The 21,191-nt window shown below is 33.4% G+C and overlaps 1 protein-coding gene across 6 annotated transcripts in view; it reads left to right on the top strand.

Moving 5' to 3' along the window:
• The window catches only part of CSMD3 (CUB and Sushi multiple domains 3), a 578,243-nt gene that overhangs the window by 460,276 nt on the left and 96,776 nt on the right, over positions 1-21,191 (top strand). For 4 of the 6 annotated variants that reach the window (XM_085572460.1, XM_085572458.1, XM_085572457.1 and 1 more), the window contains 9 exons: positions 3,302-3,415; positions 4,189-4,287; positions 5,126-5,329; positions 8,285-8,409; positions 10,703-10,799; positions 11,717-11,821; positions 16,578-16,696; positions 18,670-18,739; positions 20,555-20,671. In XM_085572460.1, coding sequence (XP_085428586.1) covers positions 3,302-3,415; positions 4,189-4,287; positions 5,126-5,329; positions 8,285-8,409; positions 10,703-10,799; positions 11,717-11,821; positions 16,578-16,696; positions 18,670-18,739; positions 20,555-20,671 — 1,050 coding nt within the window. The remainder of the gene's footprint in view (positions 1-3,301; positions 3,416-4,188; positions 4,288-5,125; positions 5,330-8,284; positions 8,410-10,702; positions 10,800-11,716; positions 11,822-16,577; positions 16,697-18,669; positions 18,740-20,554; positions 20,672-21,191) is intronic. The other 2 variants (XM_085572459.1, XM_021546425.4) reach the window with 1 other exon arrangement.

Here is a 21,191-nt window from a genome sequence, read left to right as displayed (position 1 = left end):
GATAAAAACTGTAAGGGAGGCAGGATGATGGGTCAGGTTGCTCAAAGAGGTTGTGGGTTCTCCATCCTCACAGAAATTCAAAACCTAATTATGCATGAACCAGAGCAATCTAAATGGCCATTCTGTCTGCAAAACGACTGTACTAGATAATTGGTGAAGGCTTCTAGTCTCAGTTATTTTCTAGTTTTGTGATAAGAATTATACTGAGAGCACTGTTCATAAAATAATCCTATTTAAATTATACCAGTATTTTACTTTAAACAGGCAGATGTAAATTCTATACACGTTTATTTCTTATTCTAAAAATGAAACTAAAATTTCTTTGATGAAATTTTTAACTAGCAAACTATTTTTGGCCAATTTCATCTACTGTTACATGCTTTCCAAACTCACTGAAAGTGTCCAGATCTTACAATGATGAAGGCCACAGAAACATCTAGATATTCAGAGACATGGAAAGTCTGCTCATCTAGCTCTTGCTTTTTTAAAAGGGAACTTTCTTGTGCTGCTATAATTTGAATTAATAGATTCCCTCACTACCATAATTTATTGGCAGTATTAACATTACAGTTTACCTGGAATTTTCAAATTTATAAAGATCACACAAATGGAAATGTATTTAAAAAAAACCCTAAAAATGTATTTTGTTTATTTTTAAAGAAATACATAAATCAGTAATTATTAAAATTCAAAGAGAAAGTGTTTTTGAACAACCTTGCATTTTTTATCTTGTAAAATAAAAGACAACTAAATGTGTAAGTAAAATGTTAATCTACAAAACACAGGGAAAAAACATTATTCAGAGAATGCTTATCCATTCATCATTAGAGGAAAAAAAAATTGCACCAAAATTCTTCAGTTGAAGTGATTTGATCTTTATTTGAACTGGATAACAGTTTCAATTATTTTTTTTTTACTTAGGGCAGACTACACTGGGTGCTTACATAATATTTTATCAATATTTGTTAATTTAAAATGTCATGTTTCTCATGACATTATGTCAACTAGTCAGGTATCAGTCACTATACATTTCAACATTTTACAGTTTAATTAATAAAAAGCAAGTATCCTGGCACACAAAAAGGAAGGAACAGGATCTAGATTATTTCTTCCCTAGTGGCTGAGGCATAGTCCTGCTTAATTTGAGAAAGCAGCTTGTCTCATGTAAATTGCTAATAAAGGGCTCAAAACCTCTTACTTGAGCTTTCTGCTGTTCCATGTTAACCCTTTTCTGGCAGTAATTCCTCTTTGTCACTTCTATTGATGTCTCAACCACCTCAAATCTCCTTTAAATATATTTTATCTCAAGTCAATGAAAACTTTGTTATGTTCTTAATTTTTGTCTGTATTTTATTAAGAAATGCACAAATGATAATGAAAAAAAAAACAGTTATCAAAAATTATATGTGGACCTTTCTCTTTCCAAAGTGGCTGATTTTAGATCATGTATTAGTTCACTTTCTTCTGTGTTATACTTTTAGATCAAAAGGTTCACATGACAAAGCTAAAAGCAAAACCAATATTGAAATTCTCACAAAACATACAAAAATAACTTGGAATTGGACCCACTATATGGTGAAATTGTGGGTAAAGATTTTATTTATTTATTTCATAACCCATTAAAATGCAAATATAGCTTAACAATTTCCTTTTTACAGTTTTCCTAGGATACAGCTCTTGATAACAGCTATGTGTGCTTGTTACAGGCACCACAGCTTACCCTGAATTTTTTATACATAGTTTGAAACATAATTCAAAATGGGAAATAGCAATGGAAGTCACAAAGAACTTTTCTTGTCTCAATGGTAAAATGAAATTCACTGAGTATGAAAAAAGATTTGTTAAAGTCAAAATGTGACAGAAACAATTAACTGGATTAAAATCTTGTTGTCTTTAGCAACACCAAGAAAAGACTTGAATCCAGATAAATATTATTTTGAATAATAAGCAGAACTATTAAAAACATCAATTATTAATTTTCTGGAAATTGAAGGAGAAATTATGAAGATAATTCAGCATCTCTCTTACAGTTCCTCTTCAAATATGGACAAGAATCTTTGGAAGTGTCTCAGGAAAACTTTTATTTCAAATTTTTATAAATATAACATTCAGTCTTTTCCTTCAAAAAAGAGGCTTTTAAAAACTGAAACGAATATGTGATAAGATCATCCAAAAGGAGCATGGGATTGCCTTTAAAAAAAAATCAGTCAAAAAAAAGTAAACAATTTGAAGACAATGCAGTTTAATATACATTTTTTCAAGCTTTAAAGGTATAAAATTAATTGAAATAATTGAAGGTGAGAGCTTCATTTCCTATAACTAAAACTACCAAAGGAAGATACTGCAGAACTTTTGGTAGACAGAGACCCTAGTAGGAACACACTGGAATATTTATTCCAAAATGTCTAACCTGGATAATGAACAAGAAATTCTTCAGTATCTCTTTTTAGGTGTTCCAGTTCCTAAAAATATCTGACTGCTTCCACCTTTATGCATGTAGACCTCCTAAGTTGTTTTCTTCTCCACTGCTCATAGTGTTGGATATAAATGTTTTCTAGGTGCTAGAAAAACTGCCAAAAATTTCAGGGTTTTTTTTCATTAATTACTTGTATTGAAAGGGAAAACCCATCAAAGGTTGTACAAATCTTTTAACTTAAGTGCATAAATAAGTCATGCATTGAGTTGCTCTACTAGAATGACTTTAAAAATAAAGATTTTTGTGATTCAATAGATGTATTCTAAAAGGTATTTGTTGCCCTCAATCAGTTGTTCATTTGTTTCATAAAAGCAAAGATATATGGAATGTTAATATTCTTTAAAAAAGGGAAACATTCCAAGGTAAGCAATAGTTACAGAGGGTTATCAACAAAATTTATTAATAAAGCACAGTCTATAATAATATGCCTGGAATTAAAAAGGATTAAATTGCACTGACAACTTAGATTTGTGGTGGAGGGCACAGAATTTGAAAGTAGAAAATAATTCAACAGCAGTAAAGTTGTTCCTTAACTATTAGAATCTTTTAATGATTATATGTATGGCTTCTGTCTCTTTTATATGGATTTTCATCCTTTTACTGCTGTAAAGGTGTGAAAAATAACCTATATTCAGCACTAGGAGAGGTGATGTAGTAATTTTTAAAACCATACATTAATATATATTTTGTTCTCTCTCTTTTTTTCCCTCTTTCTTATTGTATTCTATGTGTTTGTTTTTTTTGTTTGGTTTTTTTTTTTGTTTTTGTTTTTTTTTTTTCTTTGCTACTGGTGCCTCTTCCTTCTTTTCCGTTCTATTCGGTCAGTTGTTTTTGGCCAGTTTGTGTTTTTCCAGACATCACTCCATGATGTTGTTGAAGTATACGATGGCTCAGCTCTACAGTCATCTTTGTTATCCTCTCTCTCAGGATCTCATTCAGGTATCATTTAACAGAACCGTCAGTATATTGTTATTTACTTTTTTGTGAATCTAGAAATAAAATGTGATCCAAAAAAAGAGAGAGAGAAAGGATTGTTGTATTTGCTTAAATTAATCTCAGGCAAATATATCAAATTCACATTTTGAAATAAACACTTCAAAATATTTGCATTGATGAATGAAATTAGATAAAATAGCTTTTTTTTTTTCTTTTGATATTTAGCTAATATTGTGGGTATTTGTGACTTCTTACTGTGTTCCTTTATGGCTTTATCTAGTGAGTAATTTGAAATCAGTAGTAGATATTTTAAAGAGCCAGCAAGGCATATTCGTACCAAAGTAAAATTAAATAGATTAATTACATGTTGAATCTATTTTAAGAGGTAGGGTGTTAGGATTTTTGTTTATTTGTTTTTCCATTTTAGGTCAGGTTTTCTGTGTTATTTTGGGGAGTGTGTGTGTTGTGGTGTGGGTATTTGTTGCTCTTTTTGTTTTTACTGTTGGTTTGTTTGGTTGGTTTGGGTTTTGTTAGGGAGATTGCTTGTTTTTGGTAAAGGAAAAAAGCAACAAATATTCCTAGTTACTGAGTTTTAACTCCACTTTTCTAGCATGACATAATACCATCAACATAAAACATTAAAAGTGCGTGTATCTTGCAAAGTTTACTGAAGCAGAACAAGGTTTGGAGAATGTTATTTCTAGCTGCAAAGATGTTGACAGGTTTTTTCTTTAGTAAAAAGTGGCAATGATGACTTTGTATTTTCATTGTTTGAGTAGGTGAATCCCTTCCATTGAGCTCGGGGAACCAGATCACAGTCAGATTTACCTCAGTTGGACCAGTAACAGCTAAAGGATTTCATTTTGTTTATCAAGGTGAGATGGTCTAGAGAAATATGTGCATTCTGTTCATCATAGTTTGTAAATCACCAGAGAGAAACAAAGTGCGAATGAAGAGGAAAGTAATAGCCTTTTAACAACAGAAAATGTGTCACTATTTCTACATGTTTTAAAAAATGTTTGAAACTATTATTTTATCTGTATTTTAAAGCTGAAATGTTCTAGATTTAAGAAGACAGTTATATAAAACTGCTGTTTTTGTTTGCTAATCTGATTGACAAATGTTAGATCCATCTGGGTACTCTACCTGGTTCTCAGTTTAAATATGAATAGCTGTAAATGTTATTACCTGTAGGTTAAAAATTATCTTACTCTTATTAAGATATTTTCCTTGGTTTACATTATTTGCCTTTTTATGGGTCAAATGGGAAATTTTTATATACCAACACTTCCAACAGCAATTCACTCTTTTATTACATATAAATCCTCATCTGACAGTCAGAGCACACATTTAGAAATCCAAATGAATAAATGTAAATATCTGACACAAAATGTTATTTTGAAACCCTGTATTAGTTGAGTATCTCATGGTAGTATTTCTTATAAGTGTCATTTTAGAAAGGTTTCTGTGTGGATTTTATGCATTACTTCCAATCTTGGCAAGGATATCAGTGCTGTGCTCTCCTAAATAGTAACTCAGCCATCAAAAGTGAACAATTTCTACTGTGAAGATTCATTTGGGGATTATGGAAATGTTCCCAGCTGGGAAATAGCTGAGAGTTTCTTCCAGATGTTTTAAATATTTGTGGTTCAATATCTGTATTCCCTCCCCAAATCCAAAATTAAGAATCCACAATTGTTTGTATGTCCACAGCTGTTCCAAGAACAAGTGCAACACAGTGTAGCTCTGTGCCTGAACCTAGATTTGGAAAAAGGATTGGAAATGAATTTGCAGTTGGTTCACTGGTTCTTTTTGAGTGCAATCCAGGTTATATCCTCCATGGGTCAACAGCAATTCGGTGTGACACAGTACCAAATGCACTGGCACAATGGAATGATTCACTCCCTACATGTATTGGTGAGCTCCTAAGGCTTTTTAATGTAACTAATTACTGCTTAAAATATAGACTATTCTCCTGTTGAATGTGTTTATTCTTTGTCATTTGTATAGTATTTTGTTCTTACTTTATTTTACTTTCTTTTTTATTCAAGGTTAAGTCTTATTCTCCTTTCTATTCTAACCTTGCTGTAAACATTCACAAGTTTCATGAACATGCTCTGCTGCCATAATTTATGTGGTAGCTTCTCTTGCATTAACCTCCCTGGAAGTTACTGGATGTCCCTCTTTAATCAAGAATCAGAAATACTAGTTTGTGCCCTGACTTCTTGCAAGACTAGGATGTTTTTACACTGCAGATCTCTAACAAGATATTGCAACCTATTAGGAAGAACAGTACTATATTGAAGATTTAGGAATAATTTCATTAATATTTTGTTATTTGTCAGGGCAGTAGCTTTTCAGATCAGAAAACATACTTTTCCTGGTTCTAGTCACTTTGAAATTAAATTCTCAAAATTAAATTCTCAAAATTAAGGTGCATCCATTGATATTTATAAATTGATTTGGACCAACTGGAATTCAATTTTAATGAAATTCTCCAGTTTACTTTTCCTGATAGGGAAGAGAATTTTTTATAAAAAATATCATGACCCATTGCAAAAATAGCATTATGATACTCATGCCAGCAGAGTACATAAACTGAGGTTTAGGTGAGTAGATGAAAAGAAGACAAAGAACATATTTTCATTAGGCTGATGTTTCATCTGCCATGCTAACCAGCTGATGGTGCCTAGTAGGGTATGAGTGGATTTTAGTAAATTAAAATATTATCTCCAAAATACCAAACTCCTGAGAGAGATCAAGGCTAAGTATCAGTGGGGTGCTACTGATAAAATATGATTAATCAAGTTTTAAACAAATAATGTTGATTTAGACTGTTTCAGGCTTAGCAGTAGAACCACAATTTCTATTTCAATAAGAAGGTGAAGTATATAGCAGTATCTAATTTAGTCACATAGATTACAGTTTAATCAGTAGAATTATACTACTTTTTCCCTTGAATTATATTCCGTTGCACTTTCAGATAAAACAGCTTGACAAAGTGTGGAAGTCATTCTTTTGGACATTGATCACAATATATTATTACTATTTTAATGCATGATTTAGTCTATGGAGAGAAATCTACCTGTCTCTAGACAAGCTAAATTGTGGAATTGTGGTTACAGGCCACCTTCTGTGTGAAAATTCCTGTGTCAATAAAGGTGATAAAATACCTATGAGATGAAAATTTCATTAAACTAAACCAGTTTAATATTTGAAGTGGTAGATATGACCATATTAAATTGCCTTAATTCTAGTGAATGTTTTAGTATTACATATTCAGGTAATAGACATACAATCATTGAATCATAGAATCATTAAGGTCAGAAAAGACATCCAAGATCATCAAGTTCAACCTTTGATCAAACCCCACAATGTCATCTACAGCACAGCACTGCCACATCCAGTCTTTTCTCTGACACTTACAGGGATGGTGATTCCACCACTTCCCTGGGAAGCATATTTGAATGCTTAACCACCCTTCCTGTGAAGAACTTCACCTGATGTCCAATCTGAACCTCCCCTGGCACAGTCTGAGGCAATATCCTCTTGCCTTACTTCCATGGGAAAAGACCCCAACTCCCACCTGGCTACAACCTCCATTCTGATTGTAGTATGATAAGATCTCTCTGAGCCTTTTTTACTCCAGGCTGAACAGCCCCAGCTCCTTCAGCCACTCTGATCTTATACTCTCTAGAACCTTTGCCAGCTTTTTTGCCCCTCTCTGGACTCATTCTAGCACTTCAATGTCTTTTTTTTGTAGTGAAGGGCCCAAAAATTAACACAGCACTCAAGGTACGGCCTGGCATCAACCATTCTGTCTGTTCATCCTTTTATGAGTAATTGTTTAAACATTTTAAGTGGCACTAGCTTTTAATTTATCCATGTAGTTCCAAACCAATTCTATTAATTTTATGCCATGCAATATGTAGCTACAATATTTATTATTAAGATAAGTTGCATCCTATCTCTTTTCTAAATCCTTATATTTGCAGCTCCTGAAATCCCTTCAGAACTTAGTGATGTTGCATAGAAGTGATACATTAGCTTTTAATGGACTTGATAAACCATCTCATCAGTCTTTTCCTTCAATTTCTAACATACCAACAGAATATCCATATGCAGATTAAGATGTAATATTATTTGTCTCTGTTAGAGCCTCTAATGATGTAGACAAGATGCATTCAAGTTGAACATTAAAAAGAGAAACTTGATGGTACTTAATGTGCCTGTCCTGTTTCATCCATAACACTTTTATTAATCTGTGAACAGATGTGATGAATGTAGTCTTGCGAGGATCTTGTAAATTCTTTACTAGTGCAGTAGATGCATACACTGTGATGAAATAACTCACACAAGCACAGAACAATCAACGAATTGAGACTGGTGTTATTAATTATTTAGAGGAGCAATATTAGAAAGAATGAATGAAAGAATATTAGAAAGATGGTTCTATAAGAAGAATAGAAGAAAGATGGTTCCCTTCTTTTGTGACACTTTTTATCTTTTATAGTAATACAATACATAGCTTTTCATACTTCAATCTAAGCCTTAAAAAATGCTTTATTTTTGTAAGATTGCCAGGAGACAATAGAATGGATTTCACTCTGTAAATGTCAAATAAACAAGGGGAATATTAGCATGATTCTGTCAGGTAGGAAACTGACATAATTCTAATTTTATTCTACTCCTTTTTAGGTCAGTTAAAAGAAGAGTTTTGAGATATAAAATTTTATTTTCCTGAGGCATATATGTATTTTTTAATGTAGCATCAATTTAAAATGTTTTCAGCTATAGTATAAGCTTTTATAAAATATCTTCTCACTTCTGAAATTTCATACTTCTTTTCTTCCCTTCTTCATTTACTTTCAGTGCCCTGTGGTGGTATTTTAACAAAGCGCAAAGGGACCATTTTATCTCCTGGTTATCCTGAGCCTTATGACAACAATCTGAATTGTGTGTGGAAGATCACAGTACCAGAGGGAGCTGGGATTCAAGTAAGTTTACTTGCTATTTGCTTGCTATCATCATATTTAGAACTGCTTTTCCTGATGCAAAAGATGAAAAGATCATTTATGCGTACAATTTTTCTATCTCATCAATGATTCTGAAAATTGACTTTATTGCATATTCTTTTTAATTATCTAGTGATTGAAAGTCATAAGATTTTTAAAAATCTTAAAATATGTACTTGTAGCCTTTTACTTAGAAGAATATCACCATAATTTACAAACATATTTTGATAGATCAGTGACTCCTTATAAGCCAATGGAAATAGAGAACCTTCCTAGTAATTCTTTTTTGCTCTCCCCGGATTTCTATCTCTCCTTTTACACAGTGAAATTAAGTGAGTTGCTTTCAACGTCAAGTTATATATGTTCTCCTAGAAACTCTGCTATTTACTCTTTGTTTATGGAAGTTCACAGTGATGTAAAGATGCTTCATTGTGTTTCCACATGAGATGGGAATTTATTCCTTTAAATAGTTTCAAAGTTATTGCTTACTTACATAGATTAAGAACCTTGTAGAACACACAGTAGGAAAGTATCCATTAAGCTTAGTCATGCATATCTCTAGAGTTCACTAAAGAAACTGACAGAAATCTGGCTATTGCACAGGCAGTTGAATTTAATACATTAGAACTTCTAATTATCATCTGAACAAATTCCTATCAAAATGCATATCAAAAAATCATGATAACAAGTTTTATATGTCTATCCTAGTTCAAAATATAATTGCTGTAAGAAATGAAAAAAGAGCTCAGTTTATGTAGGTAAAGATTTTATTAAGAAAATCAGAAAAATCTTGACATTGCTTTAAAGCTTTTTAATAAATTTCATTACAGAGTTTTTAATAATATTTAATAGCCTTAATCAGCTTTGAGATTGATTTTGTGGAACACTACTTGATTTAAGGAGTTGACTAGGACAGCAGACAGGATACATTGCTCTGTGCATTTCTTATACTAGGAAGATAGTTCAGAGGATTTAAATTAGGTAGTAACTGTCCTCCTGACTTAGGCTATCACTGTTACTTTTGAAAATGCTTATCTCTTATCACTAGTTGCATTTTTCAGAATCATTAATGAGATTATTAAATTGCTAACTCTGATTTCAATTTAGGTGTTTAATCTTCATGATACTCTTTTTCCCAGAGTTGTAATAACAAAAATATTTATATACTGTCTCCAAGTATCTGAAGCATGGTAACAGTGAGGGCCTCTTCACTGCTTCTCTTAAGAAAAAGAAATCCATTGGCTATAGTATCTGCACAATTCCTACAAAAATAGGTAAAGTATTTGAGGTCCCCATCCGAGAAACAGGTAGCCAAACTGAATATATATTTTAGGTAGAACAAGGCCCAAGTCATATATTTCACACAGAAAAATTACTTCATTGCTTGTTTTTACTGGAAGTGGTGTTTGTTTCTTTTGCTGAAACTATTCCATTCTGGGAAAAAAAAAAATGAGGCAAAATAAACATTATTATCTAGCTTAATGACTAAGGCACCCCTTTTTGATGGTGGTTGGGTTTTCATCATGCCTCTGTCTTTTTTAAAGCTTTTCAGTAAACAGTTGAAACAAAAAGCAAACACCAGAAACTCTCACCTACTAATCAGAAACAGGAATCTGATACTTCTCTACTTTGTAAGGTGTGAGTTCACTATATGAGAACAGTATAGCCTCCCTCTTGCAGTTTATCTCCTTGCCACTTTGCATTTCCCTATGAGTGGAAGAATGTTTTCACCTCTGGAAGAAAGGAAGTGTCTATTCTGCCTTTTGTTTGTAGCATGCTAGTGACTACTCCTCAGGAGATGAGTTGGTAATGAAGGTAATCAAACACAGCAGTTTTGTCTTAGCTGGAGGCAGAATTTAAAATGGCAAAGTAGATGAAGCATCATGCATCCCTGCGGGACTAGTTTAGTCCTGGAGAAAATAGAGAGAAAAAAGCTTCATGTATTGAAAATACCATGTTTCATCTTCTCCTCAATGTCCTCCAAACAAGAGAATCATATTCTATACCCATCTGATTTTCATGGCTGTGTGACTCTTGACAGAGTTAATATGTGGTTGTCACTAAGGGTTACAGGATTTATAGTTTGAATTGGCAATTAAATAAAGAATAGTTGCCATTTTATCCACTTAATTATGATTTTCCATTCTCTTTGACAAGGGGAGCAAGACAACTTTTCATGACTGAGAGCAACTGAGGCTAAAATTTAGAGTCATCTTTGAGCTTGAATAAAAAGGGGAAGAAGTTTATGTTCTTTGCCTCACATTTTCCTTCATAGGTGCAAGTGGTGAGTTTTGCCACAGAACACAACTGGGATTCCTTAGACTTTTATGATGGTGCTGACAACAATGCTCCAAGGCTTGGAAGTTATTCAGGTGACTGAGAAGATTTTACAATAAATGATTCACAGATTCAACTCTTTACTGTAAACACACAGCTCTTTCTATGTGTGTAAGCATGCTTGATCATGGTATGTCTATTTATTTCTCCTATAATTAGCAACAGGTAGTATTAGTTCTGTTTTAATCAGTCATTGTTTAGCAGACTTTCATAAACCTCTATATTTTAAAATGTTAGAAATCAAATAACACTCAGAGGCTTCCAAACTATACCTCTCTTAATCAATTTTTTTTTCTTACACTTGTAGTAAGGTCCAGAAATACAGACCTCAAAAACAGGTATCTCTTGATATTGTACATGAAAAAAGGATGCATTCTTTTTCCTTATTTTAGACAAAGAAAACTTTTTTGCCTTGTTTCCATTTGTTTTCTTTTATTATACTAAATACATGTGTATGCTAAGAGACCAGAGGCAATCATATTATCTTGACTTGTGCTGAAACACAAATAAATAGTCCATCACATTTCTAAGAACAATCCAGCAACATATTTTCAGAGCTGCTTGATATATGTGGCTGTTATGTTTATATTCATTCTGATGACAGGATTTGCTCTTGCTTTTAAAAATACCCTATGAATATTTCTCGTTTTGTGGGTAAAAGCAAATAATATAAATTTATATTAGTCTTTCCTTGTCTATTGTTCATGTGTCTGCTATTGCAATGCACTGAAAATGTAATAAAACTTTTAGAGGGACAGGTATTTTATAGCATCCATGATGACAGAATATTATAGAATTATGTAACCTATCTCCTGCTCCCACCCTCTTCTGTGCTCCCTCTTTCTCTTTCTCTCTCCTTAAGTCTATTTATACACACACACACAGATATCATGCCCTTATGTCTGTGTTTGTCACTTGTGTATCTCAATAATATTTTGAATTCTCTTTTCAGGAACAACCATACCTCCACTTCTAAACAGCACATCAAATAATCTGTACCTCAATTTTCAGTCTGATATCAGTGTTTCAGCTGCTGGATTTCACCTTGAGTATACAGGTAATTCAGAAATGTTCAATTAATAAAGAACACTTCCTGGTTCCAGACATCAGTTCTACCTAAACTGTACAAGAGAGGAATATTTAGCACATAATGGGCTACATACTGTAACTTCATTTATATCCAAGTGAGAAAATTCAGGCCTGAAAACTGTACTATAAGGACTAAGGAAATTTAGTTTGTCTTGCTTTCATCTTTAAATTGCTTTTGCTCTCTGAAAAACTTTCTGAACCTACAGCTGACAGAAATGCAGATTGCTCATGTGGCAGTCCTAATCCATTATGTCCAGTGCAGCCCTGGTCTCATTCCACAGATGCCACCCCTGCAGCTCCACACCCCAGCACTCCTTGCCAAAATCTACAAATTATCCTCAACACAATAACATATGTGCTATACAGTATGTATGTGTAGGATAAAAATACTAGTCACCCTTGGCAAAGAGGAGAGAAGGAATAATCTGAAAATAGCTGTTGTGCATTTTAAGTGAGAAATGCCCGCAGGTTGGTGAGAACACTGAATTATTTCAAATGGTTTTTATTATTGCTGAGTACTCCACCAGTGGAAAAGGCTGTAGTTATAAATATGCTTTTTGTCTGAATGACTTTGTCTCAGATGACTGACAGGAATTCTGGCAATCACCAGCTGTGTGGTTCCCTCTGCTTATATTGGTTCTGGTGTCTGATCTGCATAATTGTGTCACAGTTATTTCTTGTCAGTTTTACCATATGCAAATCCTATGCTCTGGTTGTCTGATTAGCCAGTTGGAGAACACAGCCTTGCAAAATTACTGTCTGATCACTTGTCTATAACTAAACATTAATTATAGGTAAAATTATCCTGCCATTTCCTTGACATGCAGATAGTCTCTCAGCTGCTTACAATTTCAGATGAGAAAAAACCATCAGGAAGATATGAAAATAAAATAAAATTAGTCCAAATCCAGTGAAAGTGAAAATGCATCTTTGTATTTCCACATGTCCAACTAATATGTGGAATATACTGCCCATGTACAACCCTTAAAAAAAGAAAAGATTAACAGTACACTATTTAAAGTGTTGGTCCATGTCAAGAACAATATAACCAAATTTGCGTGTATGGATTTATACAGGGATGTATGTGTGAATCTGAACAAAGGCAATGTTTTCTGTCTGAATGTATAAACCCAAAGTATATGTTGAAAATTTGTGATTCAGGAAATAATACTGATGTCTCTCAGTAGATATCCAATTAACCAGTAGCTTAGTGAAATATGCTGCTTTGCAAGATAAATGATTAATTTGCTTTTCTTGTGAAAGTGATAGAGATATGTGATTAAAATACCATAAAGCTACTTGCACACTTCCCTCCCCCTACTCCCAAGTAGGATGGGGAACAGATTTGGAAAAATGTCAAATTTGTGGGTTGAGATAAAAACAGTTTAATAGCACATTAAAGGGAGGGGAAATAATAATATTATGAAAATAAAACAAATAATAATAATTAAATAAATTATACAAAACAGGTGATGCACAATATTTGCTCACCACCCACTGACTGATACCCAGTCAGCTCACAAGCAACAGTCCCCAGCCAGTTTTCCACTTAGTTTATATGCTGAGTATGGGGTCATATAGTATGGAATTTGTTCAGCTGGGGTCAGCTGTCCTGAAACCTTATAGTTAGTTGCTTAGTGTAGATTTCAAGTCCTAGGCACCAGCTGTTTCACTCCTTAATCCACGACTCTTACTCTTCCACTCTTCTCCAAGAAAGACATAGTCTCTATTACCTGTGAAAGTTTTATGATTTTTTTTTTTTCATCTGTTGTTCAGTTGTTTTTCAAGAAGAGACTATGGAAAATTCTGCATTAAGCTGAGTCATGAACTTGGTATGAGAGATTAAAGTAAGGGACAACACTTTGTCATCATTGCTAGGAAGAAAGAAAACAGAAAGCGTACCTTGTGTGTATTTTGGATTTTTGTCTTTTTCATTTTTCTACAACAAATAGTAGTTTTCTTGCATGTCCACAACTCACAAAACTGCTGCATTTATGAAGAAATTTCTCCAGAAAGAAGGAGATGCAGAGTTGCACTCTTCAATTGTCCTAGTCATATCTGACTTAGACAGCAAGTCCTGCTCTAAAATCTGTGATTATGTTTATAATGATAGTTAGTAAATGGAAAGTAATGGCCAAATTTTAATGTAAGTGTTTAATAAATTTATTTCATTTAATTGGAGCACATGGTGGCCAAGGACATCATGAGGAGTCAACTAAATTAAAGTCTTGGTCTTTGAAATATTGGTACACAGTACTCATGCAAAATCCCATCAGAGTGGAAGTTTTATATTGAGTGTTTTTCAAGTGAGCTTGCCATAAAGATTGGTTTTGTCTAAATTGTAGTGCATCTTCCAAGTCTATTTCACCTATTCTAGGAGACACAAGTCTGAGGGGAAGTATACCCCATTTGCCAAAGTTATTACTTTTTTGTTTCTGCAACAGATTTCTCTGAGAAGGTTTCATTCTGTTTCATTTCCAATATCTTTTTTCATCAATCTCCATGAATTGTTTTTTGTCCTGTCTGCTAGGAATTATCTTTTGAGTTTCTAAAAAATCCAATTGTGGATATAAAAGTAAAAGAAAAGGAACTTTATTTGTTGAATAAATATTTTAACAAAAGTAAATGATTCTTTAACATAAAGAATTAAGTGTTCATGAATAGTGTTCTTACCTCTAATGTTTTTTCGATCATATTTTTATTTCTCTGTTAAATTCTTAAATTATTTTATCCATAATATTCATTTTCTGTATTCCAGTGGACATCTTAAATACAAAAATATATTGCATTGAAAATACATTCTATCACTGAACTTTTCCAACTAAGAATGCCACAGAATGGTTTGTTAAACACTTTCATAATGTTTATATGATTTTACACCACTATAACAATTTTGATTTGTTGCTCATTTTCTCTAACTAAAGTTTTTTATTATTGAAAATTTCATTGGTAGATTTTTGTGTTGAGCATCACAGGAGCTTCTGGAGAAGGGCAAGACAGCATCAAATAGCTTCTTTTTCTCTATACACAATTATTCTTATCTGAAAAATAGAAGATACTGAAAGTATGTTTTCAATGAATGCCTATGTTAAAACCTCTTTTTATTGCCATTGGCTATGAAAGTTCAACAATTTAACATATTTTACTGTGAGAGCAGTATAAGGTAGTTCAAGAAAGTATTCATGCACCACAAATAAATCAATAATGAACAGACTGCAGTTTATTAATATATTTATGAGTACAGTTATGACCTGAATAAATATCAGGACACTCCAAAGACACAAGTTCTGAACTAATCCTCAGCTGGAAAGATGTCAAAATTTGTTTCAGTTTCTTGAAAGGTATTGTAGACGTTCAGACTGTATTTTTTTTCCCAAATATTATTTTATTAAATGGAGTTAGAGACAATAGGATGAATACCTGTGAATGTGGCTTGGGCTGCTAAGGTAGCCTGAGAAAGGCATTTAGATGAACTCATTTGCCTTTGCATGACCTGAGTATTCACACACAGGTTATGCATTTCAGCTGAAGGTTCAGCAACTGGAAACTGCTAATTCTTAGTTTAACTGTTCAAAACAAATAAGCAATCATCCGTGTGAGCCAAGCATAGTTGTTATTTTGCATTTGTGCTTTGTACATTAACTGGATCACACTCTAGATGTCTGAAGTGTAAAAAGAGGATCTAGGTACAACAGCCACTGTCAAAACAGGTTCTCTGCTCTTCTCTAGAGAACAGAAAATAGAATTTGAAAACTAAAATTTTCGTTAGCTTTCTTCTGTCATATAGTATAAAATGCACTATTTTAAGATGGCAATTTTTACTTAGAATCTTACATGAAGTGATCAGTTACTTTAGTAAGTTTTAAAACATGCAGATTTTGATAGTGTTCTGAGGTAGTAGGTGACCATCATTGAATCCCACAACATTTCTCTATTATCCTGTATACTGATGATCAGTTATGTAGTAGTCCTGACTTCAGAAGTAGGCTGTAATTCTTACAGTAGGCGAAGAAAACAATTCAGTTGAATATACTTTCTTATATTCCTGGACCTTCTTGGGTAGATGCAAGGAAAATAATTTTCTCTTTTTTGATGACCATGAAAAAAAAGCATGTGGTATCTTGGCTAACAAGCTTCCATTGCAATCAGAAATTCAAAATATCAGTGTTATAGCTGTATAGGTGGTTCTTTATACATAGCAGATTAGATGAAGTCTGATGCAAATTTTATTCTGTGTGTGTATGTAAATGAATCAAGGATTTGAGTCAGACTTGTGGAAGATGGAATACTGGAGAGCACTTTTACTTTGTACTGTTCTTCCAGTGTTTTGCAGTTGGTGTAGTGTTGGCCAGCCTCCCCTAGAGCACATGCTGGTACAGCATAGCAGAGGTGTCCCCAGTCTGAATGATGAAGACTGAAATTAGGAGTGAAACTGGTGGTAGAAATGAATAAGCCTGTGCCAGGAGATAGTGGAATTTTAGAACTGAGAGTAAAGGTTGGAGAGTGTTTGTTGCCACACTGATCCTTTTCCTTTACTTAGGAAAGAAGATTTTTTCCTTATACACAGTTGTTTCGAAATATGCTACTTGTCCACAGACAGCTGCTGATTCCTAAGAGCACCTAAATTGACACTCTGTGCCCATGTGCACTGTACACAATCCTATGTTATTCTATATAACAATTTCATGTTCATCAGAATGACTAAACTTCTCTATTTTTCTCAGCTATAGGTTTGGACTCTTGTCCTGAACCACAGACCCCAAGTAATGGGATCAAAATTGGAGATAGGTACATGGTTGGAGATGTGGTGTCTTTCCAGTGTGACCAGGGTTATTCTCTGCAGGTAAGCCAAGTCTCCTACTTGAAATGTTTTTAACATGGTTTTTAACATGGTTATGTTTGAGTCTGTCAGTGTAAAATGGATGCTGAACTCTTCAGGAATTGTGCACACATGATAAGTTTACAGGAGTGTTTGCTTTTTTACAGGAAAAAATAGAAACTATCCAAATATTACATCAGAAGTATATGCATGATTCTTCTTCTGCATTAGTGATATAGGTTATTATCTGTTATTGATAGCGTCTTTGATAATTATAGCTGAAGTCTTATGGCAAAATTAAGTTATAATCACTTGATGAACAATTAACAGTATTCCTCTATGCACAGGAGGAAAAAGAAAATAAGTAAAGAGGGGTACTAAGAATAAAAAAAAAAAAGGAAAGAAATAGTTGCTTGTCTTAGTAAATCAGATAGTGTCAGTTGTTTTCTTTCAGCAATTTCTTGAGATCTTTTCTCGAAAATGTTTATCAAATAGGGGTTTATTTTTGCCAAGTAAATTTGCAATGTCCTTGCACTAGCAAAAGGTATATGCAGGGGAAATACAGTGATTGTAAATCAGCAGTAGGAACCTTTCTGCCTATAGGAAGGAACTTGTACAGTTATGCCATAGAGTCAGATCCAAAACCAAGTATTGTTTTTACTTGGGACTCCCCAAAAAGAGTTTGCAGATTCTGTAGTCTTTTATTATTTAGCTCTTTGAGAGCCAAAAGGACAGAAAATTATTACATTACCCAAGGACTGCAAAAATAAAAGTTTACAGAGAGAAAATAATTTCTATGTAACAGCACATTATGAACTGATAATGGACTTATACTTTAACAAAAGATACCTGAATAAGCAAAATGCCACTAATATCAGTCTCACCTATGGTAACGTGTTGATGTCAGACTAACTAAATGAAGATTTAAAAATGCTTATAATTTCAAACATTTATTTTATATAATTCTGTGAAAACCTAGATACTGGGTTTATATGTGCTGCATCAAAAATAGAAATTAAATTATATTCTTTGTTAAAAAAAATAGATTATGTATAGTGATTGAAACAAAGTAGTCTTGTCTGCTTCCAGATTTCAGCTGCTGTTTGGATTTGGGACCCGTATCTCAAGTTCTCCTCCAATATAGAATTCCTAGTCATGCCTGCAGATTTCTAGAATTTCAAAAATAGATGAAACACATGTTCTGTGATTGCAGCTCTGAGAATGACTATTGACGTTTTCTTCTTATGTTGCCTGGTTTTAACTGGACACTTTGGGAAACAGCCTGAGAAATATTTTTTGCTTCTTTGCTTTAATTCCCACCTTAAATACAATTGGGTGTGAACAGATAAGCCACAGTAAATGGCTGAAATCAAGAAAATAAATAGTATAGAAAATAAAGAATTTAGGAGCATGGATTGGGCAAACATACATGTAAAGTTTCTTCCTACCATACAGTTTTTCTGACTTATGCAGTCTGACTAGATGGTTTTGAAAGATATCCCAGGAACAGCTTTCTCTTAAGATTTTCCATTTCTGTTTGCTTAGGATTACGTGAGGCCAATGAACAACATAGAGGGCCTGTCTATGATGAGTTTAAGATGTAAAGTCAACACTTACATAATTGATATAGTATGTATAGTTTCATCATGTTCAACAAATGATGGACATCCAGACTATGCAAACATTGCTTCAGTTAGACATGTAGTTTCCAGACCCTTGTTTTATACTGAAAGAAGTATAGGCTTCAGCTGGATTCTGTGATACTGTAAGAAATAATATTAATGGCATAGACACCATCATGTAGTGACCTAACAGTTACAGTCTTCTCTGCTGTATTGAAGGCATGATACAATTCACAGTGTATAATGTAAATACTATACCTTTTTGTTTTTGTGTATTTTGATGATGTTTTAAATTATACATTCTTTTTGTTGAAATACTAATGTGCTATATACTGTATATTTTTTTATGAATTAGCAAATATTGTGTCATTTTAGGGACATTCACATATCACTTGCATGCCTGGACCAGTAAGAAGATGGAATTATCCCATTCCAATATGCTTAGGTATGTTCAACTTGCATCATTTTTCTTAAAAATGCCAGAATGAGGAAACCAGAAAACTCAAAAATAATAGACATATGTAGAGGAAAGAATGGGGAGAACTGGAGGAACTTAATTAAATGTGAAAATGGTTAAATTAAATTAGAGATTTTCAAAGACTGCTGCACACTAATGTTGGCAAATCTTTTCTGAAATGTCTAAGCAGTAAAACGAATGCACTTCAACCCAAACTATTCTATGATATGATTCTATATGTTCTAGTCCAGATATAGCATCAATTCATTATCAGGAATGACACATCCAGAGACCCTTGCAACACAGCTAATTTATTTAGGACTCATTTCCCCAGAAGAGTAAAGGCAATTGTAGAAGATACTAAAATAGGACCAACAATACATTTTCATCTCTAATGAGTTCAACATAAGCATGTGTATCCAATTTCAGAAAATACATTATTTTCCAAGTTAAATTATACATATGTCCGTAATATTATTGGGAAAAGCACTGAAAACCTGTCAGAAACCAAAATGAAATTTGTGAAGTGCATTTAAGTATACTCTTTTTATATCATAAGTAAATGTGAGGAACGTAAAATTCTTTCTAGTCGTAAGTTCTTTCACTAAATAGAAATGGCTTTTTGTTTGGATTCTCTTAACACTAAAAGTTATCAGGATTTGTAATCCTGAATATATGGAAAGCAGGATGCTGTAGATCTCATTAAAATTTTTTTTTGCTTTGCTTTTTTTCAAGACAGTTAATATATATCCTCTTGAGCTGCATCACATAATCCTCTTCTTTATCCTCCAGGGTGTTAGAAACCTCCTGTGAGGTACTGAGTTCCCTCAGCTTAGAATTTATAAATATTCAGTAAGTTTGAGATATTTGTAAGAATTTTTTCAGGCGTTAGTCTTCAGCTTTTGTCATTATGCATTAACATATGGTTAGGAAGTCTGATATTATAATTGCACTGGTCTTTTTAAATTCTGAAGATAAAGATGCTGTGCTGAAATTTTAGGGATTTTTTAAAATATATTTTCCCTTTTTATAATAGATTATGTTTTATAATACATTATGTTCATTCAGTTGCTCCTTTACAAACATGCACAATTGTCTCAGTGCTGCTATAAGCTGGTGTGTGCTGCTTGCCTCTCACAAGGGCAGTTCTTGCACACAGACTGCAGAGTGAGCATTGGGGAAATGACTCTGGTGGAAGCACAAGCCTTATGAGGAGTCACTGAGGGAGCTGGGGGTTTTAGCCAGGAGAAAAGGAGTCTCAGGGGAGACCTCATCACTCTCTACAACTCCGTGAAAGGAGGCTGTAGCCAGGTGAGATTGGTCTCTTCTCCCAGGCAGCCACTGGCAGGGTGAGACTGCAGAGCCTCAAGATGCACCTGGGGAGATTCAGGTTGGACATCAGGAAAAATCTCTTAATAGGAAAAGTGGTCAGGAATTTCAGATCATTTCTTCACAGAATGGACTGCCAATGGTGGAGTCACCATCCCTGTGAATGTTCAGGAAGTGGCTGGATGTGGAATTTAGCACCGTAGTCTAATGATGATGGTCAGCCAGAGGTTGGAGTCAATAATCTGGGAGGTCTTTTCCAACCTAAATGATTCTGGGATTCTGTAATCTGTTCTGTTTTGGGTGCATGCATTCCCCAAGTTAAAATCTACTCACTTCAAATACAAGTTTTCAAGGTACCTTCCTGTAAATTAATTTCTAATAGATATTTAGTGGTAACAATATGTTTGTGTATTTGTTTAAATATAACCCTAGGTATTAATATTATTGGTTTTGGTTTTTTTGGGTTTTTTTTAGCACAATGTGGTGGTGGCATGTCGGACTTCAGTGGAGTGATTCTCAGTCCAGGGTTTCCTGGTAACTATCCTAGCAGTTTGGATTGCACATGGACAATAAAACTTCCTATTGGGTTTGGTATGTGTTGTTTTATGGATTTAAAATTGTGTTTTTATGGGTGCAAAACACTGAACATAGATTTTAAAATATTGTTAAACTTTACATCAGCAAGAAACCAAAAGTAATTATAATTTATTTGAAAATCTTAAAAGAATTATTTAAAATAGAAAAGCTACAAATTTCTTGGGTTTTCATTTAATATATGTCAAAATTTTCTGATGAAGAAAATATTGTTTAATTAGAATTCAGTACAATTAACTTTACAGGACTGATTTATCTTTTTATGAAATCATAAACCAGAAAGAAATAGCTATCATGATTATTTCACACCAAGTCAATTTAGAAGTTAAAGCTACATTTTAATTAATTATTTTATCATTAAGCTTCTTTGCGTCTCTTAGGTGAAACTCATAGCAGCATAGAAATGTAGAAGCCTCCCACTTAAAGCTGTCAAACTTCCCACTCAGAGTAAAATTGTCTGAAACACTGGAACAATCCCACAACTGGTGGAAATGTCTCATTGGGGCTGCTACTAACC

The sequence above is a fragment of the Lonchura striata genome, chromosome 2, assembly GCF_050655825.1.
Source record: "Lonchura striata isolate lonStrDom1 chromosome 2, ASM5065582v1, whole genome shotgun sequence".
NCBI classification, from domain to species: Eukaryota; Metazoa; Chordata; class Aves; order Passeriformes; family Estrildidae; genus Lonchura; species Lonchura striata.
This window is presented reverse-complemented; position numbering and strand designations above follow the sequence as displayed.